The sequence below is a fragment of the Pimephales promelas genome, chromosome 4 (assembly GCF_988280905.1).
Source record: "Pimephales promelas chromosome 4, fPimPro1.hap1.1, whole genome shotgun sequence".
NCBI lineage: Eukaryota > Metazoa > Chordata > Actinopteri > Cypriniformes > Leuciscidae > Pimephales > Pimephales promelas.
In genome coordinates, this window is record NC_142772.1 from 26,314,503 (window position 1) to 26,342,403 (window position 27,901).

The following is a 27,901-nucleotide window of genomic DNA, read 5'->3' on the forward strand; positions in this document are numbered from 1 at the left end:
TTTAAAGTCACAGCCATGCCTTACCTTAACAATACACTGCATTGGTCTTCTATTTTATTGATCACAAACACCTGTTTGCTCTACAGGCCGTATGTGCGGACCAGACCAAGGTGTTTGGCTACCACTGCTACCAGCAGGTGACTCTGAACGAGGCAGCATTAGCCGAGCTGAAGCTTCTGTTTTCTGCAAAAGCAGAAATTCTCCATCAGACAGTGGCCCTGCACTCATACACCTCCATCCTGTCCCGTCTGCAAGTGGAGTCTTATCTCTACCGTTTGCTCAGCAGTAACCCCACCACCAAAAGTGTGGCTGTGCAAGATACAAGCACAGGCAAGTTTACGCTGATAAGTCTAGACTGTAAATTAGACACAAATAATTGGTTAACTTACACTCTATGATAAGGAGTACCATGACTAATATAAATATTTTCACAGTTACACTGGTGTTGACAAAACATCAATATGGCAAATCTGTAAAAACATGTTTTGTTTATTGAGGCATATTTAATGCAATCCTTGTTGGATTTTGCTTGTTCACTGTTTGTGTGTTTTAGCAGACACTTTTATCCAAAGATTGGATGACCAGAACTGACAACTGTCTTCTATATTATATATAGTCTGGTCCTAATTAGCATTGAAAAAGCGTAGGTTTTACAGCTGAAAGTTGTTATTTTTGTTCTGCCCTACAAAGGCTAAGTGCAGTAACTACACAAACAAAGGCCTTTAAAGTTTTTATGCCATTTATGCCAGTCAAACATGTTATGGGTAGATAATGTGGTAATGCATCTCCGAAACTGGACATAATTTAACCCAGAATTTTTTTCACAAGACAGAACACAAGACATGTCATAAAGCCTTAACTCATTTTTGACCAAATGTGTAGTTACTGCACTTTGCCTTTTTTAGGGCAATGTTATTTTGAATGCCATGCTGTTTATTGATTTTTGTATTGACCTTCTTAGTGAGTCCAAAGTCTCAGCCGTCCTCTTTGCAATCGCTGAAGGAGAGCATCAGTGTGCTGTTTATTTTCACCCGACGGGTCCTAGATGATTCTCAGTTTCAGGCTGACATCCATCTCTGGCTTCAGAGGCTGGTAAAGACCCTCAAACACCAGCTAATGAACTGATAAAAATCTCAAGATAACATGAGATTATAATATAAGAAAGTCTTACTATATTCATGAGGAACATTCTGAAAAAACAGCTACAAATTATTTTGTAATATTCGATTCATATAAAATATTAGTATCTATAAATACCAATTATTCTGATGTCCTTTAATTGATCAATTTCAAGCTTTTCTGATCATACTCATAGTCTCATACCTATACGTTACTCCAGAGCTAAAAGGATCTCGGTTATAAGATCTGGTTTTTACCACTAATGAAGAAACATAAAAGCTTTTTTTTTTCCATCCAGGTCTCTGTGCTGCATCATGTTGGTTCAAGAGGAGATCATCTCTTCATCCTAAACCACCTGCTCTGCTGCCCGGCAGGTGTGGGGAAATGGGCTGTGCCGTTCCTACAGGTACTGAAGCAGAGCCTTGATGTGAGACTTAGATCAGCAGTAAACAATCTTAACAGGGAAATCTAAAAATATGTATATAAAAAATCTCAAATAACTACTTGTCTTATAATAGTCATTGCATCCACTTTCCTTCAATAGATCAAAGTATTGGATAACCCATCTGGAATGTATCATTTCATGCAGGCTCTGGCTATCCTCATGTCTCCTGCGAGGTAACGATTAGCTTTACTGGAAATTGAGCTGATGATCCATTGCATTTTTTTTTTTACATATCATCTGTATTATTTTCTGTATTATCGCCATTGTTACAGTGACAGCTTGAAAAGCTGCTTTTTTTTTTAAACCGGTTATAACTAAAAGCACAAAGCACTTTGCATTATTAATTTCATTGAAAATGGAGATTTGTGTGACATGCAGACACCGTGCAGACTTCCTCGGACACATGAAGCCCAGTGATGTGAAGGGCAACAACAGTATTACAGGACCTCAGTCTGGTAACTGGACTCTAGTAGATGAGGGTGGAGAGGAGGTGAGGAACCATCATGAAACCAAAAATTAAAATTTTCTCAGTGATTTATAAGAGAATGTCTGAACTCATACAGTTAGGCTGATTTCTATTAAATTATGAAACATGATAAACAGATTTTTTTTTTATTTTTTTTGCTAATGTTTTCAGACCTTTTGACCTCACTGCAAATATTGACATCAGAAATCAATTATATATTATATTGCAGTCTGATCAGACTTTTGAGTTCTGTTAGCACAGGCTGAAAGTGCCATTATTTTGTGTCTCTTATCAAAGTACCAACAAAACCTTATTACCAGGTGATGTGTACTGTAACACCCTTGTGAACTCTCTCAGGATGAAGACCCAGAAACAAGCTGGATGCTGCTGTCTGAGGATGATCTGGTTTCTCTGTTCTTTCAGTTTCCCTTTGATGAGCTCTTCAAACGCTTACTGGGGATCTGCTCGAAAGGTGAGACTTGTCATATCTCATAAATGAGCTGAGACAGCCTTGCAATATTAAGTGTATGTCTGTTTCTCCTCATTAATTGGTCAGTAGATTGTATAGGATTCACTTGCTTTGAAAAGGATAGTTCACAGAGATGCAAATTCTGTCATCATTTTCTTACCCTCATGTGATTTCATGTGTATGACTTTCCATTGAATGGACAAATGTCAATTAAAAGAGAATGGGGATATGAAATGAAGAAAAAGCTTGTGGCATGTATTTCCCTTAAGACTTATAAATCTTTAGACTGTTATTTGTATATTAGAATTGACATTTTCCATACCGATTTAATAAGTTGGCCTGTTAAATGTCGCTCTTGCCAATAGAGGACTATCAGCCTCAAGCCACCACCAGTCAAAAGATGATGAAGATATTTGCATTTGCCTCTTCGCTGGTCGAACTTCTTGCTATTGGCTTGCAGACCTACAACAGAGCACGTTATCGCCAATTTGTGAAGAGGATTGGTTTCATGATTCGGTACGTAAGCTTTATTAATTCAATTCAGTTTTTCATTTCATACTATAGTAATGCTTTCATACTTAAATAATCCTTTTTTAATCCATATTTTCCAAATCCATGCCTTTCTTCCAGCCTCCTACACAAAATTTGTATGTGTCATTTGTCTGCTCACACTGACCACACAACATCAATTTGGTAACAGCACCACCTATTGGTCAAAAGTGATAAGAAATTGATATTACATGTGATTGTATTTGTGTGGTTTTTTCCAGCCATTTTGACTAAAATAATCTGAAAACCTCTTAATTATTTTTGCATTTTTTTCTGAAGCTCCCAGACTTGGTTGCATGTCTCATTGTTAATTATGTGCTTTGCCCCAATAATTGCTGCTTGCAGCTATATTTATTATTAATATAATTAAAGGTAGGGTATGGGATTTGGAATAGGTTTTCAGTCAGGTGTTCAGGTATTTTTCATTTTTATATAGTTGGCATTTTATCTTTTAATAAGTACTGACTTTATCCATGTTCTTTTCCCCATTCTAGGATGACACTCTGTTATGTTAGTGACCACTGGGCACAGTACATCAGCCTGACTGGTGTGAGTAGAACCACAATGCAGGAACAGTCGTTTTCAATGGAGAAGCTGCAGGTTGAGTTTGACCATCTCTTCCTGAGAGCAGTGCTTCATGTACTCAAGGCCAAAAGGTATAGAATAATGCTATTATTCTATGTAGTCTATTTAATGTCTAATAATGTCTATTTAACTGTCTCTTTATTGTTTTACAGACTGGGCATATGGCTGTTCATGTCTGAGATGCCGTATGGCACGTTATCCAGCTGCATGCTGTGGAAGATCTTCTACATTATGCAGTGTGCAGAGATGGATGGTCTGGAGAAGCTCAGCTGTAGCCTGAGTGCTGAGGACTGTATCCGGGGACTCAAAGGTGAGATGCCAAGCACATCTAATGCTAGAAAAACACAAGAGAATAGTTTACTAGTTTAAAGCTGCTCACTTTAAGTAAAATGATTGTTTTTGTCTTATTTAAAATCATTTTAATCATTTCATTTGTCCCCCTTGTGCCCCCTAGTGGGTCAGTGTCCTCTGGTTGAGGACCACTGGTTTAGAGCAAAAACACTTATTGTGTGTTTATGTATTTCCAGAACCAAGCCATCAGGAAAAGTTTCAGCTCTGGCTGTCAGAGATAAACAGCTCGGATGGAATCTGCCTTTTGACAACGTTTGCACACATGGCCCAGCCCAGACGCACTGAAGTAGACCCTGAGTTTGTCAGGAACATAGTGCTTGACATATACGAGGTGATTTGACTTTCCCCCCCAACATTTTACTGAAAAACAAAACAACATCTGATCATGACATCATCCAGGTGTTATAAATGCAATAAATGTGTGATTACTCTTTGCTCGAGGTGTCCTATGTTAGTATCGCCACCCGTGAGATCTACTCTAAAGTTGGGCGGGAGTTGTTGGCGGCTGTAGCAACTGCTCACCCTCACATAATCTCTGTGTTGTTGGAAAGACTGAGAGAGACCATAGACAAAGTGGGCATGGTGAGTGATTCTTCAAAAACACAAGAACTTAATTTCGGATTTCTGTACTAACTGGATGATCAGGAACTGATAAAGATTGACAATTGAGCATGTGACAGTTGCTGTACAAAGAACAGAACAAAATACAGGATCTAAAGATACATTTTTGTATTGTCTATTCAATGATATACTCATCTGCCACAGAAATGTCTTTTATATCAACAAATACTGATAATTATGATTACCTGTCCAGGTGTCACTCTACCTGTTCAAGGAGTTGCCCCTGCACTTGTGGATGCCAGCTCAAGCTGAGGTGGGGTTGATCCGAGATTGGCTGTTGAACTTCAGTCTCTCTGCTGTGGAGAACAGATTAGCCTGCATCATTCTAGAGGGCCTCAACTGGGGATTTCACCCCGTGAGTCTCAGCTATGATTATTGAAACTTAAGTACTGATTTATCATCATAAAATGTGTCCAGTTTCTGTGCTAGTTTGTGTTTTTTATAAAGTGTTAATACAACTTTCTGTCTTGTCCACAGAATGGTTGCCTCATTTTACCGGCATCTTTACACAGTGAAGTCGCCCTGTTGGGGATTGAGGCATATCAAAAATATCTCACAGACAAGCCATATGCTGGCATATTATCAGAAGGCATCAAGCAGGTATGAAATAAGGTGGCTACATATCATGCCTATTAATAATAATAAACTTTATTACAGACTCACCGGTCCAGATAAAAAAGACAGACAAATAAGACAATACACACAATGTAATACAAACTTCATAGGAGACAACTATACCAATGCTTCCATAACTTGGACACAAACCGTGTAGTGCTAAATTTGATATTGGTCAAAGCCACAATTATATAATTCTCTGAGTTGTTCAACCGACTTATAAATTTGTACATGAAATTTCTCAATGTGGCTTGCAGGGTATTAACACCTGCCGCCACAAACATCTCACTGGCACTACACCAGCGTGGTCTTCTCAGCAGAATTCTCAAAGCATCATTGTAAGCTACCTGAATTTTATGCAAGCTGGCTTTGCTGAAACTAGACCACAAGTGGGCGGTGTAGAGAGGAGTGCAGTAAGCTCTGAACAAAGCAACTTTCACTCTATCTGTGCATCCACCAAACTTGCGAGCCAAACTATTCGCCTGAGCATATAAAGAGCGGCATTGCCTATAAACGTCAAGGTCATCCTTCAACTGGTCTGTAATAAAATGCCCAAGATACTTATATTTGCTCAAAACTATTAAGGAATTACCTGCCAATTTAAAAGTAGGAAACATATGACATTTATCATCCTTAGTTCTGCAAATCATCACTGCACTCTTGTCTGTATTAAATTTCATGTCATGAGCAATTCCATATTCAGAGCAAACATTAAGAAGCTGTTGAAGGCCAGCACTGCTAGGACTGAAGACCACAAGATCATCCGCGTACATGATATGATTCACTAAGGTGTTACCTATCATACACCCAGTGTTACACAGATTCAAGCAGACAGAGAGCTCATCAACATACAAAAGAATAGGGGAGAGGATTCCACCTTGTCTGACCCCGTTCCTGACCCCAAAAGGGGCAGAAACACAGTGACCCCATTTTATACACATCGACTGGTTGGCATACCAGAAGGACAGAATTCTCACAATACATTTAGAAACACCTCTCTTACTCATTTTGTCAAATAACTTATAATGATTGACACGGTCAAAAGCTTTTGAGGCATCAATAAAACTCATTAAAACTGAGGAGTTCTTATCTCTATTCGTATTAACAATTTCCTTTAAGGAATATATGGCCATATCTGTGCCATGTTTTGGTTTAAAACCAAATTGATTGTCAGTAGAGGGGATAACGTCCACAACTCTGCTCAACAGGATGCTTTCAAAAACTTTAGACAGTACACTGGCAAGGGCTGTTGGTCTGTAGTTATCAGAGCAACCAACCTTACCAGACTTATCCTTGATCACCGGCACAAGCAAAACAGATATCATTGAGTCCGGAAGGAAGCCATGAATTAAAAAAGAATTAAAACATATACCAAGTAGGGGGGCTAACCTCATGCTGGCATATTTAATGTGCTCAGCAGTGATGTGATCCAACCCACTTGCTTTATTATCTGCTAACTTATTTATTGTGCATGATACCTCATGTGAAAAAATTGCCTTAAAATCAGCACACTCAATATTGTCAGACATATAAATATCACTTTTAACACAATTAAACAAGGTCATGTAGTGCTGTCTCCACATCTCTGCAATATTCTCAACCCCTGATACACCATCTACAGTGCAAGGGGGGTGGTATACTACATTTGTTAAGACACTTTACCTCCTTCCAAAATTCAGTAGTGTGGTTATCCATTACCTTCTCGGCCATAGATTCTGCCCTCATAGCCTGCTAATTTTTATTAATAATTTTTTTTTAAATAATTAACACTGATTGTCATTCATTGACTATTGCAGATTAATAAGCTTCCTCAACAGTTTTAAAAAGAAATTTGTACATTTTATGGCTTTGTTTTTGGAGACGAATGCAGACCATATCAGTCTATGTAAAATATCTAATTTGCACTGGTTCACCTCCATTCATCAGCAGAAAGAATTGCCAAATGTTGAATCAGCCACTTGTAGTTAATAGTTAACAATTTCCCTCAAAGAATGATAATTTTCTTCCTAGTGCCAGCTCACATTTGCTGCGTGATAACTTTCCGCAGGTGTCTTACCTGGCTAACGTGGTGCGGCTTGGCCAGACACTAGAATCCTCCTTTAACCAGTGGGCCTGGGACCTGGTTTTGAGGCTAAAGCTCCATGCCAATGAAAGAAGTCCTCAGGATGCCTGGTGCCCGCTTCCCTCTTCCAGCGCCCCCAGTGTGCCTGAGATCACAGACTCTCCCATCATGCACCCTGTTTTCAAGGCAGTCAAAGCTGGCATCCCTATTGGCTGTTTTCTGGCTTTTGACATGACAACCATTGGGCACAGGTTTGGAAGGAATATTACAACCCAAATATTCTGATACTGATTCATCATCAGTAACGGTCTGGATGAGAATCCAAGTCTAGTAACATGAATTCCTTTGAAATGTTTTTCATGACAGTTTGGAGAAGCTTTGCAGTGATGGAATGTCTCTGCTGAAGACTCTGGTTCAGTCCCGTCATCTCAAAGCTGTAGTGCATATACTGGAAAACATCCTTCCTTTGGTCTACCACTGCCAGTTCTATCTGCTCAAGAATGAACAGTTAAGAACATTTATGCTTAATTATTTTCACTTCCTGTCAGACTTTACTGTGCCTTGACAATTTGTTTATTTACTTTACTGCATAAATAATGAATTAATAATGCTGTAGTTATAAAAAAACAATGCTTTCCTTCTAATATCAATCAGGTTTCTGAGCTGTATCCAGCTCTTCTTGCAGATAGATAGTGGGACTCAGGGTGTGACCCAGCAGGTCACACAGAAAGTGGCCCAACATCTGATTGGCACCTCTACATGTGAGAACATAAAACTCCTCAACAGTGTGATCCAGGTAGGATTTTGTGTTGATTATCTATACTGGTCACTTGTTGCTTTTTTTCCTTTATTGACCAATCCAACTCCCCCATTGAAAAATATACAGTACTGTTCAAATGTTTGATGTCGGTAAGATTCTTTAATGTAAGAAGTTTCTTTAAGAAGTCGCTTAGAAATATTGTGAAATATTTGAATTTAAAGTAACTGATTTCAATTTTAAAGGGGCCAACAGATGCCCATTTTTCACAAGTTAGTATGATTATTAAGGGTCTTCAATGTGAAGTTTGTAACATAATTTGGTTAAAATTCCTCAATGGTTGTGTAAAACAACACCATATTACCTCCTCAAAAACAGCTCTGTTCACATCGACTCATTTCTGTGCATGTCTCTTTAAATGATAATGAGCACCTGCTCACCCCACCCCTCTCTTCCTTGGGGCGTGTCAACACGAGACATTAAAGTGCTGCTTTGGCAACCTGCCTCGGTGGATGCAATACTAAGGGCGAAAATATGCTAATAAGGGACAGTCCATCAGCCGTCGTGGGCGGAGCATGAGCGATATGACATCATATTGCTCCGAAAATCTAAACGGCCTGATTATTATTAGTCTTTAGGCTTTTTGAGGATTAAAAAAAAAGGATTGAATGGATTTTTTTCATTGTATGATGGTTGTCCACACACTGCAAAGACACATTTAATGCAAACACCATATAAAAACACCATCCGATAACACCTTTAATATATTTTAAAATGTAATTTATTCCTGCGATGGCAGTTGCTTTTTTTCAGCAGCCATTCCTCCAGTCTTCAGTTTCACATGATCCTTCAGAAATCGTTCTAATATGCTGATTTGTTGTTATTTTCAGGATTCTTTGATGAATAGACATTTCAAAAGAACATTATTTTAATTTAAAAAAAATTTTTTTTTTACTTTATTGTCTTTACTGTCACTTTTGATCAATTTCATCTTTGCTGAATAAAAATATTATTTTCTTTCAAAAATATATTACTAACACCAAACTTTAGAATGGTAGTGTATAAAAATAATTGACATTTTAAATGTACAACCTTAAAAATCTTTATGGATCATGAAAAGATCTTACTTGTCCTGCAGGCTCATATTCTGGAGAGCTCCAGGCCGGGGCGTGTTGGTGCAGTTGCTGTTCTTGAGTTCTGGCTTCAGGTTTTGACCGAACAGAACCTCTGGCATCGAGACAGAGCTGTTCTCTACCTTCTAGACCACCTGTGCCGTGCTGCATTTCTTCACCAGCAAGAGGAATGTCTCCAGAAACTTCTCTACCAACAACACAAGGTTTTTCATTCTTGGCTGATGTTTAAACAGCCTTCTTTTAACAAATAGGTGAATTAAAGAAAATCATTGACAAATGGTTTTATATGCTGTTTTTTTCCTTTTAGAGTGCATTAGGTTATCATGGAGACAAAGGTTTGCTCTCATCTCTGATGGGCTGGATAGTGGCAGGAAATGTTACTCCATCCTTCATTGAGGGCAATTGTCTCACAGGAGAGGTTTGTGCAGGTTATTACTTATACAGCACATCTTGATCTAATTACTCTTAGGCTGCTTTCACAATAGCACTTTTGGTGTGTACCTGGGTTTGATTGACGTACATTTTCCGAACTTTGGTGCGCACCTGCAAACTTAGTCTGCTTAAAAAGGGAAGCCTGGGGTATGGTTCATGTGAACTCTGGTACTGTTCGCTCCTGATATGAATGCAATCATACTAAGTCGCTGAATCTAAATCGCTATGCGTTTTGCCACCCTCTGTGTTATTTTTAGTAAGCAACAGATGTGAACAGCTGCTGCTTTGACTCCAACACACCTCGGTACAGACCCAAATTATATAATGTGAATACAATTAGACGAGGGGAGGGGGAGCAATCAAACTCTGGTTTGGACCAGGAAATTGAACCATCTGTAAAAGCACCCTTTAGTCATCATGTCCCTCTCCATGTTTTTCTTTTGTCTCAAGGTATGGTTTGCTTGGTTGGTCTTAAACATGGAGGCAATGTTCGAGGAAGATTCTCAGCTGCAACGTTTTGTGGAGCATGAGCTCCTCTCAAACTCTGCTTGCACACCAGATCAGGCGCTGAAGGTACACATTCGTTCTTCTACAACCTTCTCTTTGGTACAATATACAATGATACACACCAAATAGAGTGTTTTGAACACACCTGAAATGATCAGGGAATGTGAAAATTGTTTAAAGGGGTCCTATTATGCTTTTGCACATTTTCAACTTTAGTTAATGTGTAATGTTGCTGTTTGAGCATAAAAAAGATCTGCAAGGTTACAAAGGTCAAAGTCCAAACTCCAAAGGGACATATTTAACACAATTCACTTTTCAAGAACTACAACGAACAGCTCGTTTGGACTACAACACGATTTTTCCAGATCTTATGAAGTCACAATGTTACTCAATTAAAAAATTGTGCCCACGGAATATGCAAAAAAGGGGACGAGGCCTGGCTGAGCTGCACTAGAGATGAAGAGTGACACTGTTCCAGAACATTATAACCCCAGCGTTTATCTGTGTGCTGCACATTTTATGGAGAACAGCTTTCTGTTTCTGTTTCTTTAGCTTTTACTTTTGTAAGATGGTAAGATCACTACTCCTTAGGAAAATTAACCATAAATATGGGATCAATTACTGTTTGTATTACCTTAGTTTTCCTAACAAATATCAGAATTAAATGGTGGATAACATCATATTCGCTAACATTGTCAGGATCTGAATCGGGCTCGAAGTGGTTTGAAATTGACGCCATCCTCAGTATTTAGCTTGCAGTCATGGAGGGGTGATGCATACAAAGAAAAAACAAATGGTTTTCGTTAAGCTCTGCAAATCACAACACAATTAATATTTCGGAGATAGGGCCTTCATCGAAACCAGTGTGTTCGAGCCAGACTGGGGAGAGAGGTGCTGTAATTATGTAAAATATGTGAGAAATAATGTGTTTGCTTTTTTTTAAAATGAAAATGAAAACACATCCAAAAACAAAATAAAGACTTCATAAAATGGCATAATAGAGACCCCTTTAAAAAACAATATTTTTTTTTCACTTTGCTGGTGGTCTTTAGAGTAAAACTTGAAACATCATTACTTTTGTTACGAAGCCCCTAAGGAGACATGGTGATGGAAAAAAATTGATGTAAGGAAACTCCCTAAACTCATATCCCATGTTCCCCTACTTATTTCATTGAGGATCTTATTGGTGACATCATTAAATAAGCAATTTCAAAGATTAAAAAAAGTATCCATTAATGACTGGAAAGATAATAGATATTCCTTGGTTAATTGGTTTGGGATCCCTGTAAACATTTGTATACATTAATGCAATAAACATACATTTTATTAGCCCAATTGTTTTCGTTTTGTCAGAAAGCCCAGGTGCGTCTCAAGCTTCAGGTCGTCCCGTCCCTGCAGAGGTTGATGATCTATCGCTGGGCTCAACAGGCTTTAGCTACCCCTGCAGATCATCCACTCCTGCCTTTAGTGTGGCAGAAATTCCTCCAACTTTACCTCCGTCAACCTGGACCAGAGTTTGGGTACGTTAAACATGGAGACTTTCTATCCTTTTTAGATAACTGTTATTTAGAACCTATTTCTTAAAGTAAATATTTCCAAACTTTACATATCACCATGTAAAGTTTCAGTTCACTTAAGTCTAATTGTAACTTGTTACATAATGCATGTTGGATTCAAAGTTCATGCAGTATTCTACTAAAATTGTTCACATTGTTCCTCATTGTTCTTGACTCATGAGATTAATGTTCTCATGAAGCTTTTGCACTGTCATATCTCTCTTTTGTCTATCATGTGTTGTACAATGGCACAGATGCATTTCACTCCCTGTGTTTGTCAATATAAGATTATTTTGTATCTGCAAAATGTCAGTTTTATTACATGGCTCTCTGAAATACACTTCAAAGTCCTTTTCCTTTACCATAATAAAATAATTTCAGCTCAAATCGATATTTTATGCATTTATTATTTTCATAATACTGTGACCCACTTGGAGTTTTAATTTTCAGTAATGACCAGATGACTGTATACTTTACTTTTTACATTACTTAAAGTAATGTATAATATTTGAGTTGTGAACTGCATACTGTATGTGGTACAGTTTGTATGATTATGGGTATTTCTGAACCCTTGTCTCTGTTGTTTTATTTGGCACCATCAGGCTGGAGGTGAAAGGTTGTATTGGGAAGCGTTATTTCCATAGTGTGGCCCATCTCTCTTTGCTGAAGAGCCTCAGACAGCGACTGATTGAGGTGTCTGACTTCCACCATGCTGCTAGCAAGGCTCTGAAAGTGCCCTCTTTGAAAGGTGAATCCAGTGATGGTTTGCTCACCCCCGGGACACCCATCACCCAGTACATGACCTCTCCTGAGCTGCACACTGAGCTCGTGCGGTAATGTCCTGTGTTTTATTCTCTCAGCATCCATTATTCTGTTTAATGTCCTATTAAATGTTGAGTGATTCTGACATCAGAAAGAAACTTGATATTGTTTCCAAGCTGTTGTTTTTCATGTCAAGTTAAAATATAAAGATATATTACAATATATATTTTTTTAAATGTCAAACTCTTATTGTTCAGGCTCTTCAATGTGTTTGCTTTGTGGTTGGATGATGAAAACCTTCAGAAGCAGGACATTTTCTTGCCCTCTTTGCCAAAGCAGTACGATGCCCATCGCCTAGCCAAAATCATGCAGCGCCAGCAGGTGAGGATTTGTTCATGGATGTTTTGGTCTTTAAGAGGACTGTGAACTGATTTTGTCTAATTTTTTATTTAAAGCAATCCCTTCCAATTTAAATATAAAATATCAAGCTTTATATTTGTAACAAATCTTTTTTGTAATGTTTTTGAAAGAAGTCTCTTATGCTCACCAAAACTCACCTTTTATTTGATGAAATATATGGCAAAAACTGAATTTACACAAAACATTATGAATTAAAGCAAGGTCTGTGTTTATTCATCTTAAGGAGGTGTGGATGGAGCATGTGGACATTGAGCGAGTCCAGCATGAGCTGCAGGAAGTGCTCAGTCTGTGGTCAAAGGTCAAGAGTGAACCCCTACTTTCCCAGAATACCAACTCCTCCAACTTTATTGACTTCATCAATCCTCTGGCTGGTACTGAGCCCACTTTCCACTAATAAACATATTCTGATGTCTGAACTCTCTAATTTATAAGTCAAAATATGAGGGAATGCTACAGTTTGCATCAGGCATATTTAAATAATTTACATTTTGTACCTTTTTCAATAAATAATATATTTCTTAACTATTCTTTTGCAGCAAGGGAACGTATTCTCACTCACTTGAGAAAGCATGTTGCCCCCCAGGGGGCGCTGTTGCTCATGCCTATGAAAGCTCCAGTGCCTGACATTCCCACTGAAAGTCTGTCTGATGAGAAAATTTCAACTACCTTAATTCAGGAAGACCTTGCTAAGCTCCAACATCAAGCCAAGTAAGACTCAATACATGAGCAATTAGTTGTTTTGAAGCATTTATTTGTTGAAATTATTCCGCTCAAATTATTCAATGATAAGATGTTTTGCTGAATTATGTTGTAAATCATGACTGTGTCCTCTTCTCAGGTTGGCAACGGTCCGGGAGACGCAGCAGGTGGCTCTAGACAATGAACTGTTGGAGGTGTTGCCTCAGCTCTACATAAACCGGGAAGAACAGCTCTCAGTGCAGTTAGAGTGCCGTGGCAAAGGTGGACAGCCCTGCCAGGGACCCGCACATGTCACTGTTAAGGTGAGCACGTATATCTGTTATTTCTGTACTTCTGCTCTGTGCTATTCGTAAGGTGTACTTTTTTTACCTCGTTAAAAGGATTTGTGTATAAAGATACAGTATTATTACATTTAAGACTTTATTTAAAATATTGTACAATCACATGAGATGAAAGCTTTAGTCATATTAAGGAGCCAAATTAAAGGGTTTTTTTTTTATGGCAGAGGTGCCTAATCCTGTTCTTGGAGATCTAACTGAAGCCCATAGTATACTTCGGCCATTCACGTCCGTGCACAGTTCGCCTGACATCATTTTCTTCATCAGGATGGTCCGCGGTCGTCCGCACACCTCGGTGCACGTACAACAGCGCATGTGCGAGTGACTTGAGCGCTCAAAAACAGAATCCAATAGCTCACGGCCAAAGGAGCATACTTTGAAAGGCTGGCACACTCAACTGTGCGCCATGTTGAAATCACATGACCCACTGAACACTTTATCGTGGTTACCCACATATTATTGGACACTTTTGATTGTGTAATTATCATGACTGACTGCAATTAGCATATTTCTACAGTGAAACTCCACGCCACATCCGCATACATCCACGCCAATAGGTGTCCTTGAAGGATGGAGCGGGTCCAATAAGTCCCTGATTAATTTTAATTTTTGAATTTAAGTAAATATATATACACTGAATAAAATTATAAATGCAACATTTTTGTTTTTGCCCCCATTTTTCAACTCAAAGATCTTTCTTTATACACAAAAGGCCTATTTCTCTATATTGTTCACAAATCTGTCTAAATCTGTGTTAGTGAGCACTTCTCCTTTGCCGAGATAATCCATCCACCATCACTGGTGTTGCATATCATGATGCTGATTAGACAGTATTTTGTGCTGTGATTTTTGGTTTTGTCACAAACAAATTTAATATCCACCAGTTTGCACAAGCATGTTCCAGTCCCACTGTAAACTGGGATGTCCAAATCCATTTCTCTTATCTCTCCCTAAAAAATATTGTCTTTTCTCTGTATTAATGTCAAAAACAATTTTGGCAACTGCCCAAAAATTCAACATTTCCATGAGCTTTCTCTCCCTTTCATTGTTTGTTGCAGTACTCAACAATGCACAAACTGGATCCAGTGCAGAATCAGATCCAGTGCCTGAAGAGTGATATTAAACAGCTCCAGGCTGATGGAATCAAAGCTCCTCCTCAAAGTCTGGCTGAGGCGGCCGTGCACACCGAGAACTTTATCACGTCAGTAGCCACTCAGCTCTTTCCACGCTTTCTAAATTTGTGTCACTAAAATGTAACCATCACGTTTTCTTGTTTAGGGCTTTGGTTAATGCTTACAAACTAAATACATCCCCTGGCATACTGAAAGTGGGCATCGCTGCATTCTATCAGATAGTGTCTTTTGTTTGTGAGGACACACAGAGACATCCACCCACTCGCCAGTTCTTCACGTCCTGTATTGAGATCCTGGGTCAGGTATCGGTTTCAGGAGAAATTTGTTACATTATTTCAGCCTTAATTTCAAAACTTTTTTCCACTTACATTTTATGTAATACAGACTATATTAAGTGTGTCTTTTGACTATAGGTTTTTATCCGGGACGTCCAATCAGAATGTAAACACATGCTGAAGACCATCCTGCTCAACAGACAATTATGTAACCTGCTCTCACCGTATTTCACCCCAAACGCCTCCCCTGCAGAGCTGGTCTCTCTGTACGAGGAAGTGGTCAATACCCTTCACATAGACAGCGGTGATGTCATATTCATGCTCCTCACAAAAGTAATTCGCCTTCATTGAAAAATGCTTTCAATGTTTCTCAGACAAGTTGCATTTGAAACTATTAAATGATACAAAGAATTTGTAAAAAAAAAAAAAAAAAAAAAAAAAAATCTTACAGAGATTTGGAGGAAGCACTGTTTTGTTCAGAATTATGTGAAGTAGTGCTGTCATATCCTTTAATAGGATTGGATTTCGTTGGCATATTCCCAAATTATTCCTGTTGTTGTGCAGCATCAAAATCGTCTCATTTAATTGTATATGATTTCTGCTGGATCCTTCTTGTGGCCCTCTGAGACTTTGATTGCTCTACTTTTTGCTCTTGAATGTGCAGCTCACATTTGCATGTAATAATCTGTTCTGTGCTTCTAGTTTGACTTGACTCAGTGGCTGTCGGCGACGCAGCCTCTGTTCTCTGAGCGCAGCCGGCTGATGGCAATCATCCATCAGGCTCTGTGTATCTGTGGGCTGGAACCTGAGGCAGAAGTCCTCATGCCCTTCAACATCTTCTGCAAGCACTGGAATGAACTGCTGCTTTACCAGTTTCCAGACCACTACAGTGACTTTCTTCGTCTACTCATGCAGAGTATGACTTTCCTTTTCTTTGACCGAGACAAATTAGTTTTTTGGAATTGGTTGGGTCTATGTTGTATTTTCTCATCACCTCAGACAAACAGTTATTTTATTTTATTATACTTACAAATCTCAGATTTTCGGGTCACTATTATTCATTTTTGCGATTGTATTTGCATTAGACATTATGCTGTTTGGTATCAAATTTCTGTACAATTTTATTATTTGCTAAATCAAATGTATATGTATGCAGACTAAGTATATATCAGTCCAGACCTGCATTTGTAGATTTGATTATCTATAGATTTCTGTCAAAGTAGTTTGTCGTGTGACTAAGTGTCCTGCTTTCACCTTATTTTAGTAGGTTACCATGAAGTTTCTTTTCATAATTCATAAATATTCAAGTTTAACCACAAAGATTACATATGAAGAGTTTGATATAATTGAAAATGTACTTTAAGTAATCTAAAAAAAAAGCAATTTCTCCTTTGAAAATTTGGCATTGTTCATCTTCCTGCAGGCTCTTCTGAGCAGCTTCTCAGTCCAGACTGTTGGAGAAGCTCACTAAGAGTGCTGGGCTGTTCTCCTAATCCTAAGATGAAGACAAACAAACCCCGCTCAATCCTTCTTTCTCCTCAACAGGTAACAAAAAACCCTCTTATTTTAAATTATTTCTTTGACATACTGGTGAAACTCGAAAAATTAGAATATCGTGCAAAAGTTAATTTATTTCAGTAATTCAACTTAAAAGGTGAAACTATTATATTATATAGACTCAATGAAGGCGAAAGTGAGATATTTCAAGCCTTTATTTGTTATAATTTTTGATGATTATGGATCACAGCTTTTTAAAAAACTCCAAATTCAAAATTATAATACTGCCCTACAAAGCAAAAAGGCAGTAACTGCATTTTTGGTCAAACATTTGTTATTATCATTTTCATGACATTCAAGGCATCCTTTGTCTCAATTCAAAACATCTTATCTCAAAATGTGTGTCATTCTGCAGAAAAATGGTAGTCGTTTGTAGAGTAACTGCAAAAAGCCCGAGTTATAGTCATTTTTATCAGTTCTGCACTCTGCGTAGTTACTGCCTTTTTGCTTTGTAGGGCAGAATATTGTGAAAAGGTTTTCATAGCTGTAAGACATACTCATCAAAATTATGACAAATAAAAGGCTTGAAATATCTCACTTTGAATGTAATGAGTCTACAATATATTAGTTTCACCTTTAAGTTGATTTACTGAAATAAATGAACTTTTGCACAATATTCAAATTTTTCGAGTTTCACCTGCATACATAACATATTTTAACTGGCATACTCTATTTGTGTTAAATACTTCAAACTAAAGCAATGCATTGCAATAATATGATGTTTTTTAGGTGGATGAAACAATCGAGTGGCTCTCAAAGTTCTTCCTGAAGCTCCGTCTGTCTAATGCGGACTTCAGGAGCTTTGGTCTTCTCTCAAAATGGGGGCCATACATTGAGGAAGTCAAGGTGTTTTTTGAAGATCTGATTACCTACGTCATTTATCTGGAATTAAACAATTGCAGCAAAGAACCAGTGGGAAGTCCAAGTCTGGTCAAAGGTACATTATTTTTCTTTGCAACTATATATTTACAACTTATAGATATAGAAATACACTATCGTTCAAAATGTTGTGGTCTGTACAAATTTAATTAATACTTTTATTCATCAAGGACATTAAATTGATAAAAAGAAACTGCAAAGACATTTCTAAAAGATTCAAATAAATTAAGTTATTTTGAACTTTCTATTCATCAAATAATTCTAAAAAGAAATGTATCACTTGTTTTACAAAAATAATATGCAGCACAACTGTTTTCAACATTGATTAAAATAATAAATGTTTTTACATTAGAATGATTTCTGAAGGATCACATAAGTAGTGATGCTGAAAATGCAGCTTTTCCATGACAGGAATAAATTAGACTTTAAAATATGTTAAAATAGAAAACAGTTCTTTTAAATTGTAATGATATTTCACAATATTAATGTTTAACTGATACTTTGATCAAATAAATGCAGAAATAAAATTGAAATGTATGATCTGTCAAGCATTAAGAAAGCAATAACCCGTAAATGGTTGCAGGTTGACCCTCCGACAAAGAATTTATATTATATAAAATTGAACAAATTTTGAGAAAAAAATGGGGTCCCACTTAATATTAAGTGGCTTTAAGTACTATGTACTTGCATTGAAAAATAAGTACAATGTACTTGTGCTCATGTTGTATTGTAAAACACTTTTTGCTGCTATTGAGGTGTGATGTGGGTAAGGTTAGGGACAGGTGTGGTGGTATGGGCCGGTTTATGGGTCGGTTAAAGTATAAGGGATGGGTCAGCTGTGTAATTACAGATGTAATTACTTAAATTAATGACAGCTGTAATTACATGCTGGTATTTTAAAAATATAAGTACAAAGTAAAAACATGTATGTACACAATAAGTCCATTGTATCAAATTATTTGTTTCAATGAAAGTACATAGTACTTAAAGCTACTTAATATAAAATGGGACCAAAAATGGGTAATGTACATAAACCATTGAGGAAAGTGTGATATTGTGTATCATATTGTAGCATCCATGATAACTTTTTGTGTTCTTTGTTCCCCCCCTCAAATTGTTTAATATTATATATGTTTCTCCTTAATGTAGCTGTTGAGAACCTGCATGCAAAAATGGCCAAACTCTTTAAACCATGGATTCTGGTCCTTGAAACTGACAACACGAGGTATGCTTTGATGTGGCTCAGTGGTTTGGTTATAATAACACTGATGACAGAAGTGATGAGTAACAACTCTCTTGTGTGTGTCACAGTCATCCCCGCTGTTCTCCATGGCTTGAATCTGATGCCGCAGCTGCAACAAGCTTAGTGAGCTTATATGCCTGCTTGGTGGAGACTTTACATGAGAAATTCAAAGGTAAATATCCTCAGAGAACAGAAAAACACACAAGTCAGGATTCATTCAGCCGTTTTTGCTCAATTATATATTTTTTTACTGTTAATTACATTTTTACATCGTTGCAGATCGCTTGATGCTAGGACAAAGAGGAGCTCTGTGGCTTCATCTCATGCATTACTGTGAGACTTGCACATCTCCCAAGATGCCAGAGTACCTGCTGTACACCTACCACACTGAGTACAGCCGTTTGCCATGGAAGGACCTGCATCCAGATCAGACATTAATGAACCAGTTTTTCAATGTGAGAGACTTTAAAATCTCATGTATTACTTGAGCTTGGGTGAGGGTCTCTAGAATTTTAAGGATTTCATAAACTATCTAGACCTATACACACTACCATTCAGACATTTGGAGTCTCTTATGCTCACCAAGGTTACATGTATTTGATTTAACAAATACAGTCAAATCAGTAATATTGTCATGTATTGAATCGTTTTAACTGGCTCACTCATACAAACTGGATACTTTAATAGATCATTGTCAATAATTTAATTTCATGATGTTCAGGTGGAGCGGGGAAGTCCAAAGAGTTGTTTCCTGTTTATGGGAGAGCTGCTGTGTGAGGTGAACTGGACGAGTGTATTGAATGAGTCTCTCAGCCCCCAGCTGAACCCCTCAGCTCAGACGATGGTGGTCTCTGTCCTCTACCTGATGGTGTTTCTGGCCAAAGAGGATCTCAGCAAACCTGTGAGTGGTCACCTGTTTGCCCTTATCATCTTCAACGGTGCCTATTAGTGGTTAACGTATTGTGGTTTACTTCGACAGGAGTCTTCTGTCGTCACTCTACTGGACCAATCAGCTTCTCTGCCGTGGCACCTAGTGGATTTTCCTTCTTATCAAAATGTTATGCGCTATGTTAGCACACATTACCCTGCATCCCTTGTTCTCAGTAATGATGCTACTTCACAACAAGTCATCACATTGCTTAGAACGGCTGCTGGATTTGGGCAGACCGCGCAAGTGTTACATCATAAGGTTAGATGACGCATTATTGTCAAATCCATGTTTGCACAATATACATTATTGAAACGTACAACTGCATCTTTATAGCATCATGATGTGCTGCTGCTGTGTGTTTTGTGTCTGTTAGGAAATGACTTTAAAGTGCCAAGCCTTCCTTCATCTAATGGTGCAGTTTCTGATCTCTCTGGATCAAAATGGGCACATCAGTCTTGCATCTCTGGAGACAGAAATGGAGAAATTACTGGAGTACATTGTCATTTTCAACCCTCCTGGTGAGGAGAACATTTGTTTCATTGCTATTTTTTATATTCATTTTCTTGCTACGTCCCTCAGCAGGTGGTGACTCAAGAATACTGCATAATTTGTAGTTCTCTGTACCACTGGGTCGTATAGGAATAAAAGCAGTCTCAGAAGTGCTTAGGCTGTGTTAACACTGCACACAGTTCTGGATTGTTTTTCAGATCCAGTCTTTTAGATTGATTTATTGTACTGTCATTTAGAAGATGACAAAATCCGATCAGTTTGTTCAATCATTACCCAGTGCATCGGTTGCCATTGTAAATGACATTTGCACAATCCTCAGATTGGGGAAAAAAGTAAGAAAAAAGTGTGTTCAGACTGATATAGGCACTACTGTGCATTATGAATGCAGCTCTTGCCAAAAACCTTTGAAAAATGATCTACTGGAAAGTATGCTTGAGTATGTTAATTAACTCTATTTGGCATGCTAGAGAATGCTATATATTTGTATTTCTAGCATATATATGTACATAGAATTTGTGCAGCAATCTCTGAATTAGCCCTAGTGTCTGTTCACTTTCCATGCTAAACCTTAAATTAGATTTTACCATTCAAACTGAAACGCATTTCCAAAAATCTGATTTTATTAGAATTTCAAACCAAATTCTTGCAATACACCTCTGGTGCAAACTCAGACACATCATCAATGAAGTATCCTTTATTGATGTATCCCTATTTATTTATTTTATTTTATTTATTTATTTTTGTTAAACATGCTGTTTAGACTACAAAAAGCTTTAAATGGGTTTCAGTCACACTTCACACAGTCACACAAAAAAGTTTACTCCCTGTCTGAAGCCTGAGAGTTGAGGTCTGAATAATATTGGGGGTATAAAACAGAGAATCCTTGGTCAAATTTGACATAGATTTATATTTATCTACTGTGTCAATTTCTGTGATTTCTAGCATTCATTCAATTATCTTACATCCCAATGCTGATTTTAACTTTTAACAAGCTACACTGCAGTTAAGAAGTTTGGTGTCGGTAAGAGTGTTCACCAAAGCAGTATTTATTTGACAAAAAAACATAACTGTTGCATTGTTTTAAATGACTTTTTACTATTTTTATATATTTTAACATGTAATTTATTTCTGCGATGACATATCTGAATTTTCAGCATTACTCCAGTTTTGAGTGTCACATGATCCTTCAAAAATCATTCTAATTTTTCATGAATTTGTGCTTAAGAAACATATATATTGCCCATGTTGAAAACAGTTGAGCTGCTTATATCTTTGGAAAACTGATCTTAATGTGTTTCATCCTCGCATTCAGAGACAGACCTCCAGCAGCGGCATATGGCCACCTGCAGTCTGTTTGCTGAGATGCTGACTCTTCTGAATGAAGCTGGCATGTCTACAGCAGAGGGACTCGGGACTAAACTCCACTCCTGGGTGGAAAAGCGAGCTCGGGGTCCTTTGGTTCTCCCCCTGCTAACCGCTGCGTGCAGATGCCTGGCCTCGGTGCGTCATATGACACGCACCACTGAGGCCTGTATTCTCTCCTACTTCACTGACGGTAATAATAGCTCGTACTTGTTCTGGGCTTAGTCACAGATTTTAAATGTTCTGTCTGCGTAAGCCTTTAGGAATTATTCCTCTCCCTGATCACAATGTTGGGGCCATACAAGCAAACAAAGCATTTGCATGTTTTCCTATTACAGTACCATTAAAGATTACAGTGAGTTTTAGTTCTTATAAAACTGTCTAAAATATCCACATCTTCTTCTACTAGTATCTTGTGTGTCTCTTTCAGGTGGGTGTGCTGATCAGTACTCTGGTTGGGGGCCCATCCTGGTCTCTCTTCAGGTTCCTGAGCTGACTGTTGAGGACTTCATCCAGGAAAGCCTGAGCCTTGGAAGTTACCTGACACTGTACGTCTACATCCTCCAGAGGCTCAACCTAGAGCAAACCCTCCTGAATGAGAAGAAGACCTTAGTGTTGCTCAACACGTGGATCAGTCAGGTCTTCCCGAGGTAACGTGCACTTTATCGCATATAGTGGCATTGTGTTCTTTCACGTCTTGATGGACGGATGTAGAAAACGTGACTGGAAGCAGTGTACGATTGCAGAGTTAGTAAATGACTTCCTTTTTAACTTTAGTGCTTATTGTGGCACTATTTCAGGGTCCCCTCATGTCCTTAAAGTCTTAATTAGTTTTTTAAAATGAAATTTAAGGTCAGCACACAGTGTTGTAAATGTTAACCGGAGGATCGATAAGAGGCTGGTCTGCATACAAAAAAGGTAGAATAATATATGTAATATACAATCATTATATTTATCATTTCGACATCCCTTTTCTATAAAATAAAACATGATGAAATGAGGTTAAGAATTTTATAAAACTTGAAACTAAAATCAGTTTTATTACCGTTTAAATAATTTTTTTACAGTCATTTTATGGTTTAAGTTGTTACCATAAACATCCCCCCCCCATACGATTAATTACACAATAATATTAATAATATAATAATATTAATTATATAAAAAATAAATTATATTTAAAAACCGTGCAGATAGCCTTGTATTCATGACCTGAGTGTGTCGTCTGTTCCTGCAGTGGTCCAGCTGATGAGGCAAAGCTGTTTTTATGGTGGCATAAATTCTTGGAGCTTCTGCAGATCCAGGTGGACCAAGAGGACACCTGCACACTTGACACTCTGATTCTCACCTTAATGGCGTTCCAGAACCGTCTGGCCCAACTTAGTGAAGAAAGGCTGAGTTCTGGCATTCTGGGAGCCATCGGCCTTGGGAGGAAATCGCCCCTTTCTAGCAGGTGAGAAAAGTTTTAGAGCTGTTAAAATACTGCTAGAAGTAGAATTTTGGTTTGACGTCCACATCGGAATTAAAAGGGTTACTGCACTCCATTAAATCTCATGAAAGTAGAATTGTGTGAATTTGCATGCCTCACAATTGAATTTCTTACTCTAATTCAGGTTTCGGGTTGTGGCGCGCAGCATGTCAGCATTTCTCCTGGTTCAGGTGCCCTCAGAGAATCAGCTGCGTCTTCATCAGGGCACAGACCTGCAGCTCTCAGCTAAAGCCCAACAGGTAAGAGTTTCCAGGGAAAGCGATAAAAGTGTGACGTCATCAACAGGCAAGACTAAAAATAAGTGCATCAGATTGATTTCTGTGCTCGCAGCAATGTCTGTGAATGTATTGGCAGTAGCAAGTCTCAGTACTTGCTATGCAGCAGCAGCGGTGTAACAGATCTATTCCGCCAAGACCAAATACATTAACATTGCTGTATTTATTTAGCCTAGAAATCTAGACGCACCCTAGAGGCAGCAAATATTACTTTGCAGCCAGTGTGGTCTAGAAACTCTCCGTTGGCTTTTGAAATGGAAAAACCAAACTCTGGTCAGGCCAATCACATCGTGTATAAAGTTGGTGGGCGGGCTTAACACAAAAACTGTAGAGTTGTGACGGTTCTTAGCCGTGATTTCCATAGTTGATTTTCCTGCTACTTGAAAACAAACAAGATGCTGCTGGCGAACAGCGGTCTTTCGAATCGGCTTTGACCGCGACTCTGGAGGACTTGGATTTAAGAGAATGTCACTTAAGTCATTCTTAAAAAAAGGAAGATATGTTTGGAGTTTTGACGAGCGAATACGGCAAAAGTTTACTTTATCAACTAGCTCCGCTGGTATGGGACTCACTCAGCCACAGCCGTTCGTTGCTCTGGTTGGTTTTAGCGCTATCCAATTGCATGGAGAGGGATACTGAAAGACAACCGTTTATCCCGCCCCTCGTATTGAGGCATTCCAATTGTGAGTTCCCAGACCTAACATCTTGATGTAGGTCTGGCTTGCCAGGCTAGTATTTATTACCATTACCATTACCATGCCAATTACTCAGAGAGTTGTCATGACAGAAATAATATTATATAATATAATATTTTTCTGTTGTGTGGCTTTCTGATGGTTAGATATGCTTTAGATATTTGATGATTATTTGTTAAAAGCAAATGCTATTGTTCTGTACCTTGAATGTTTACTCTCTGTCTTCAGGCCTTATCTGCACTGGAGGCGATGCTGAGTAATAAGCAGTATTCAGAGCTGCATGTGTCTGTGAACCAAGCCTGTCAGTTCATCAAGTACCCAAATCACTGTCTGCGTGACAGCAACAGCCTTTTGACCCTGCTGGTAAACGCGCTCTACACTGACCTGCATTACCTGGACATCATCCGTTAGCTATAACCTCAAAACAAGATTCAACGCCTGCTTTCAAGCTCTGTGAAACCGTACAAAAACTCCCGGAGAACAACTTTAACTCCAGATGAGACAATAGAGCGCTCTTTGTTGAGAATCAGTGCATTGAGCTTCTCACATTAAACACTCTTAGGTGTTTTCTGGAAAAGGACAGAATAGCGAGGGATGCATTTAAATCACGATTTTAGACACTGAGACAGTGGTCATTTTTTTAAACTGTGCTTAATGTTATTAAAAAACGGTACACAAGTTTTCTTTCGTTCTCACATTATTATCATGCTTGCCCCTTTTTTTTCCCTAAAATGCCATCCTTTAAAGGTTTAGTTCACCTAAAAATGAAAATTTTGTCTTTAATTAATTACTCACCCTCATATCATTCCAAACCTGTGACTTTCGTTCATCTTCGGAAACACAAATGAAGATATTTTTGATCAAATCTGAGAGCTTTCTGACCCCACGCTGGCTGCAACGCAACTGACACTTTGATGCATCAAAAAGTGAATAAAGAGATCGTAAAACTAATCCATATAGTTTTATATGAATTGAGAAAGATCGTAAAACTAATCGATATAGTTTAATATGAATTGAGCGGTTTAGTCTGAATTTTCTGAAGATACATGATTGCTTTATATGATGTCAGATTTAATTTAGGCTTTCATTCACATATAAAGATTCATAAACTCACACATCAGTTGAGGTAAATGGAACCTCAAGCATGTTCGCTTGATGTGAGAACCAACGAGGTTTGTTCTTGTGTGTTACGCAGGTTCGGTTTAGCTGTTTATGTTCGCTGATCAATGTTTATATGCAAATAAAAGTCTAAATAAAATCTGATAATCAAATACGTAAATCGATCGAGTGTTTTGATACATTTTTGGACTAAACCACTTAATTCATATGGATTAGATTTACAATCTCTTTATGAACTTTTAAAGCGTCAAAGTGGTAATTGCGTAGCTGTCAATGGAGAGACAGAAATCTCTCAGATCTCATCAAAAAGATTTTCTTTTGTTTTCAGAAGATGAACAAAAGTCCTACGGGTTTGGAACGACATGCGGGTGAATAAAAGATGAACTAACCTTTTAAGGCAGTGTTTCACAACTCCAGTCTTCAGGACTAATCTATCAGAATGTTTTAAATGTCTCTCACTTATTAAAACACTGGAATTAACCCATCAGCTTGTTAGTTAGTTAAATAGAGAGATATCTTAAACATTCTGGAGGGTGGGTTAAGAGGACTGAAGTTGAGAAGTATCCAAAGTTTCAACTTTTCAGACCAGACAATAACACACAAGCAAAAGTGATTATTGTTCATAGTCTCATAATAATATTGTAGTCATTTATATAATTTATCTTGGAGTGGTGAGGGTTTTATGAAGCATGTATGTTTTGGTGATATCTGATGTTAATCAGTATCTATACCTCATTTAGCAATTTTCTCCCATTTGATTTGCACAACAAATATGCTGGTGATTTTACAAAATATTACATTTTATTTATTTAATTTTTTTTTTGTAAATATGTTTTTGTAATGTGCTTTTTAAAAAGTACATTCCTTACGAGCTCATGCAAATTAATCAATAATGGTTGGTCAGCTACATTTCGATGTGAAGAAGTGTTATATCTTTCTCACTGTCGTCTTTTTGTTTGTATGAAGTATAAACTTGCTCTGGCCAACAATGTCTAAACAAGATGAACTGCTCCAGCATGTGATCTGCCCAATAAGTGCACTTAATTTTTAAATACAGAAGTGCTCCGTTAAAGACCGTTCACAATTTTGACATCTAACATTCCTTTCTCCTTTTAAAAACTTTGTTTCTCCTCAGAAAAATGGCTGTTATTTACCATATGAGATTGAATGAATGTGCTTACTGCTGTATTTGTTTAGGTGTATAGTAATCATTTTAGAACTAATATTAATTTGAAAATCTATTTCTGTGATTCTATTGCCAGCATGTTGGTATTTCCATATTTGGTTGCCGTTATTATTGACTAAAGATTTTAGGTGAGCACTTCTGGAGATTCACTGCGTACTTTTATTATACCGTTCAGAGGTCATTTTCTATACTTTCTCATAGCACAGAATTCACTGTTTTCCATAATACTGCAGCAGAGTTATAGATGTTTAGATCCTCCCCAGACAAACCGATGCAAATTATAAAATAAAATTAACATGATGTATGTATTATCATTGACATATGTACATATGCATAATAATAAAAAAAAATGCAAGCAGAACAACTATTGAAATAACCTGGACACTTGTGTGAATGTATAAAGTTGCATAGAACATGACATGCCTTAAAATGTTTTCAGTGTGAAAGTGTTCCTCTTGTGCCATGAATGTCATCCGTTCACAAAATCGTCAAATTATTTGTCATGTACATTGAAATGGAAATGATAACTAAGGTCAATAATACCTAAAATCAAAGGAAAAGTGTATGTATGATCGTCTTCCCTTCCTTACTGACCTTAAAAGCATTTATCTGCACACTATGCACTCCTCAACTACGTCCATCTGTAAGAGAAAGCCATATTAATGTGACAAAATGGTATCGGTCAGTTGTACCCTTTTGAGGCAGTGTAAGTGTAAAACTCACATCGCAGGATATGGCGGTCACCATGGCGATCTCATCCACTTTAATAGATTCTACAGAGGGAGTGTTATCAGGGTACCCAGACAGCAGATGGGAGACTGAGATGTGTCTTTTCTTATGTTTAGCTGTTTATGCATTCTTTCACATCTAAGCCAGAATGACACGCAGGAGCATCTGTGAATAGTAGTGCACCAGCATGGATGTACATATTATAAAAGTAAACAAAAGAGAATAAAAAATGCAAATACTGCGAGTTCTGCATCAACTCCCAATGGGTTGGCACTAGTGTTAACATTTAAGATCTGAAGTTTGCTATAGCAGTGTTGTTTATGTCCTCAAAAACATGATACAAATGGATAGCAGCTTATGGTGATCTGACCGTGTGCCATCAACTTGTAAAGCTTGTATCTAGTGCGGTGCCAGCTGGACTTCTGACGCTTCTCCTACAGTCTACCACATTTAATTACATATATCACTTCATTTATTCATTCATTCATTTATTTATTTATTTCCAGTCCTGTAGCTGTGTTCTGCAGCCATATATCAAACCACCCATTTTAAGGAATGATACCTTAAATTAAGACTTTTTCTAAGGGCAGAACCACAAACTTCATACATAATTGGAAAAAAGGAAGTTATATGGA

The 27,901-nt window shown here is 37.8% G+C and overlaps 1 protein-coding gene across 1 annotated transcript in view; it reads left to right on the top strand.

The window, feature by feature from the left end:
* Window positions 1-26,913, top strand: part of epg5 (ectopic P-granules 5 autophagy tethering factor) — a 28,980-nt gene extending 2,067 nt beyond the window's left edge. The window contains exons 4-45 of the mRNA XM_089130191.1: window positions 87-334; window positions 966-1,092; window positions 1,418-1,525; window positions 1,664-1,737; window positions 1,943-2,054; window positions 2,388-2,502; window positions 2,865-3,015; window positions 3,543-3,704; window positions 3,786-3,943; window positions 4,161-4,315; window positions 4,426-4,566; window positions 4,799-4,960; window positions 5,083-5,205; window positions 7,268-7,533; window positions 7,649-7,789; window positions 7,937-8,078; window positions 9,178-9,375; window positions 9,480-9,590; window positions 10,055-10,177; window positions 11,465-11,631; window positions 12,270-12,500; window positions 12,687-12,810; window positions 13,073-13,220; window positions 13,386-13,557; window positions 13,688-13,850; window positions 14,945-15,087; window positions 15,165-15,321; window positions 15,433-15,627; window positions 15,997-16,210; window positions 16,718-16,839; window positions 17,581-17,788; window positions 18,880-18,955; window positions 19,042-19,145; window positions 19,253-19,428; window positions 19,695-19,874; window positions 19,953-20,162; window positions 20,278-20,422; window positions 21,727-21,969; window positions 22,207-22,426; window positions 23,011-23,226; window positions 23,387-23,501; window positions 24,461-26,913. Coding sequence (XP_088986317.1) covers window positions 87-334; window positions 966-1,092; window positions 1,418-1,525; window positions 1,664-1,737; window positions 1,943-2,054; window positions 2,388-2,502; window positions 2,865-3,015; window positions 3,543-3,704; window positions 3,786-3,943; window positions 4,161-4,315; window positions 4,426-4,566; window positions 4,799-4,960; window positions 5,083-5,205; window positions 7,268-7,533; window positions 7,649-7,789; window positions 7,937-8,078; window positions 9,178-9,375; window positions 9,480-9,590; window positions 10,055-10,177; window positions 11,465-11,631; window positions 12,270-12,500; window positions 12,687-12,810; window positions 13,073-13,220; window positions 13,386-13,557; window positions 13,688-13,850; window positions 14,945-15,087; window positions 15,165-15,321; window positions 15,433-15,627; window positions 15,997-16,210; window positions 16,718-16,839; window positions 17,581-17,788; window positions 18,880-18,955; window positions 19,042-19,145; window positions 19,253-19,428; window positions 19,695-19,874; window positions 19,953-20,162; window positions 20,278-20,422; window positions 21,727-21,969; window positions 22,207-22,426; window positions 23,011-23,226; window positions 23,387-23,501; window positions 24,461-24,643 — 6,729 coding nt within the window. The 3' untranslated portion in view covers window positions 24,644-26,913. The remainder of the gene's footprint in view (window positions 1-86; window positions 335-965; window positions 1,093-1,417; window positions 1,526-1,663; window positions 1,738-1,942; window positions 2,055-2,387; window positions 2,503-2,864; window positions 3,016-3,542; window positions 3,705-3,785; window positions 3,944-4,160; window positions 4,316-4,425; window positions 4,567-4,798; window positions 4,961-5,082; window positions 5,206-7,267; window positions 7,534-7,648; window positions 7,790-7,936; window positions 8,079-9,177; window positions 9,376-9,479; window positions 9,591-10,054; window positions 10,178-11,464; window positions 11,632-12,269; window positions 12,501-12,686; window positions 12,811-13,072; window positions 13,221-13,385; window positions 13,558-13,687; window positions 13,851-14,944; window positions 15,088-15,164; window positions 15,322-15,432; window positions 15,628-15,996; window positions 16,211-16,717; window positions 16,840-17,580; window positions 17,789-18,879; window positions 18,956-19,041; window positions 19,146-19,252; window positions 19,429-19,694; window positions 19,875-19,952; window positions 20,163-20,277; window positions 20,423-21,726; window positions 21,970-22,206; window positions 22,427-23,010; window positions 23,227-23,386; window positions 23,502-24,460) is intronic.
* The last annotated feature ends 988 nt before the right edge of the window (window positions 26,914-27,901 follow it).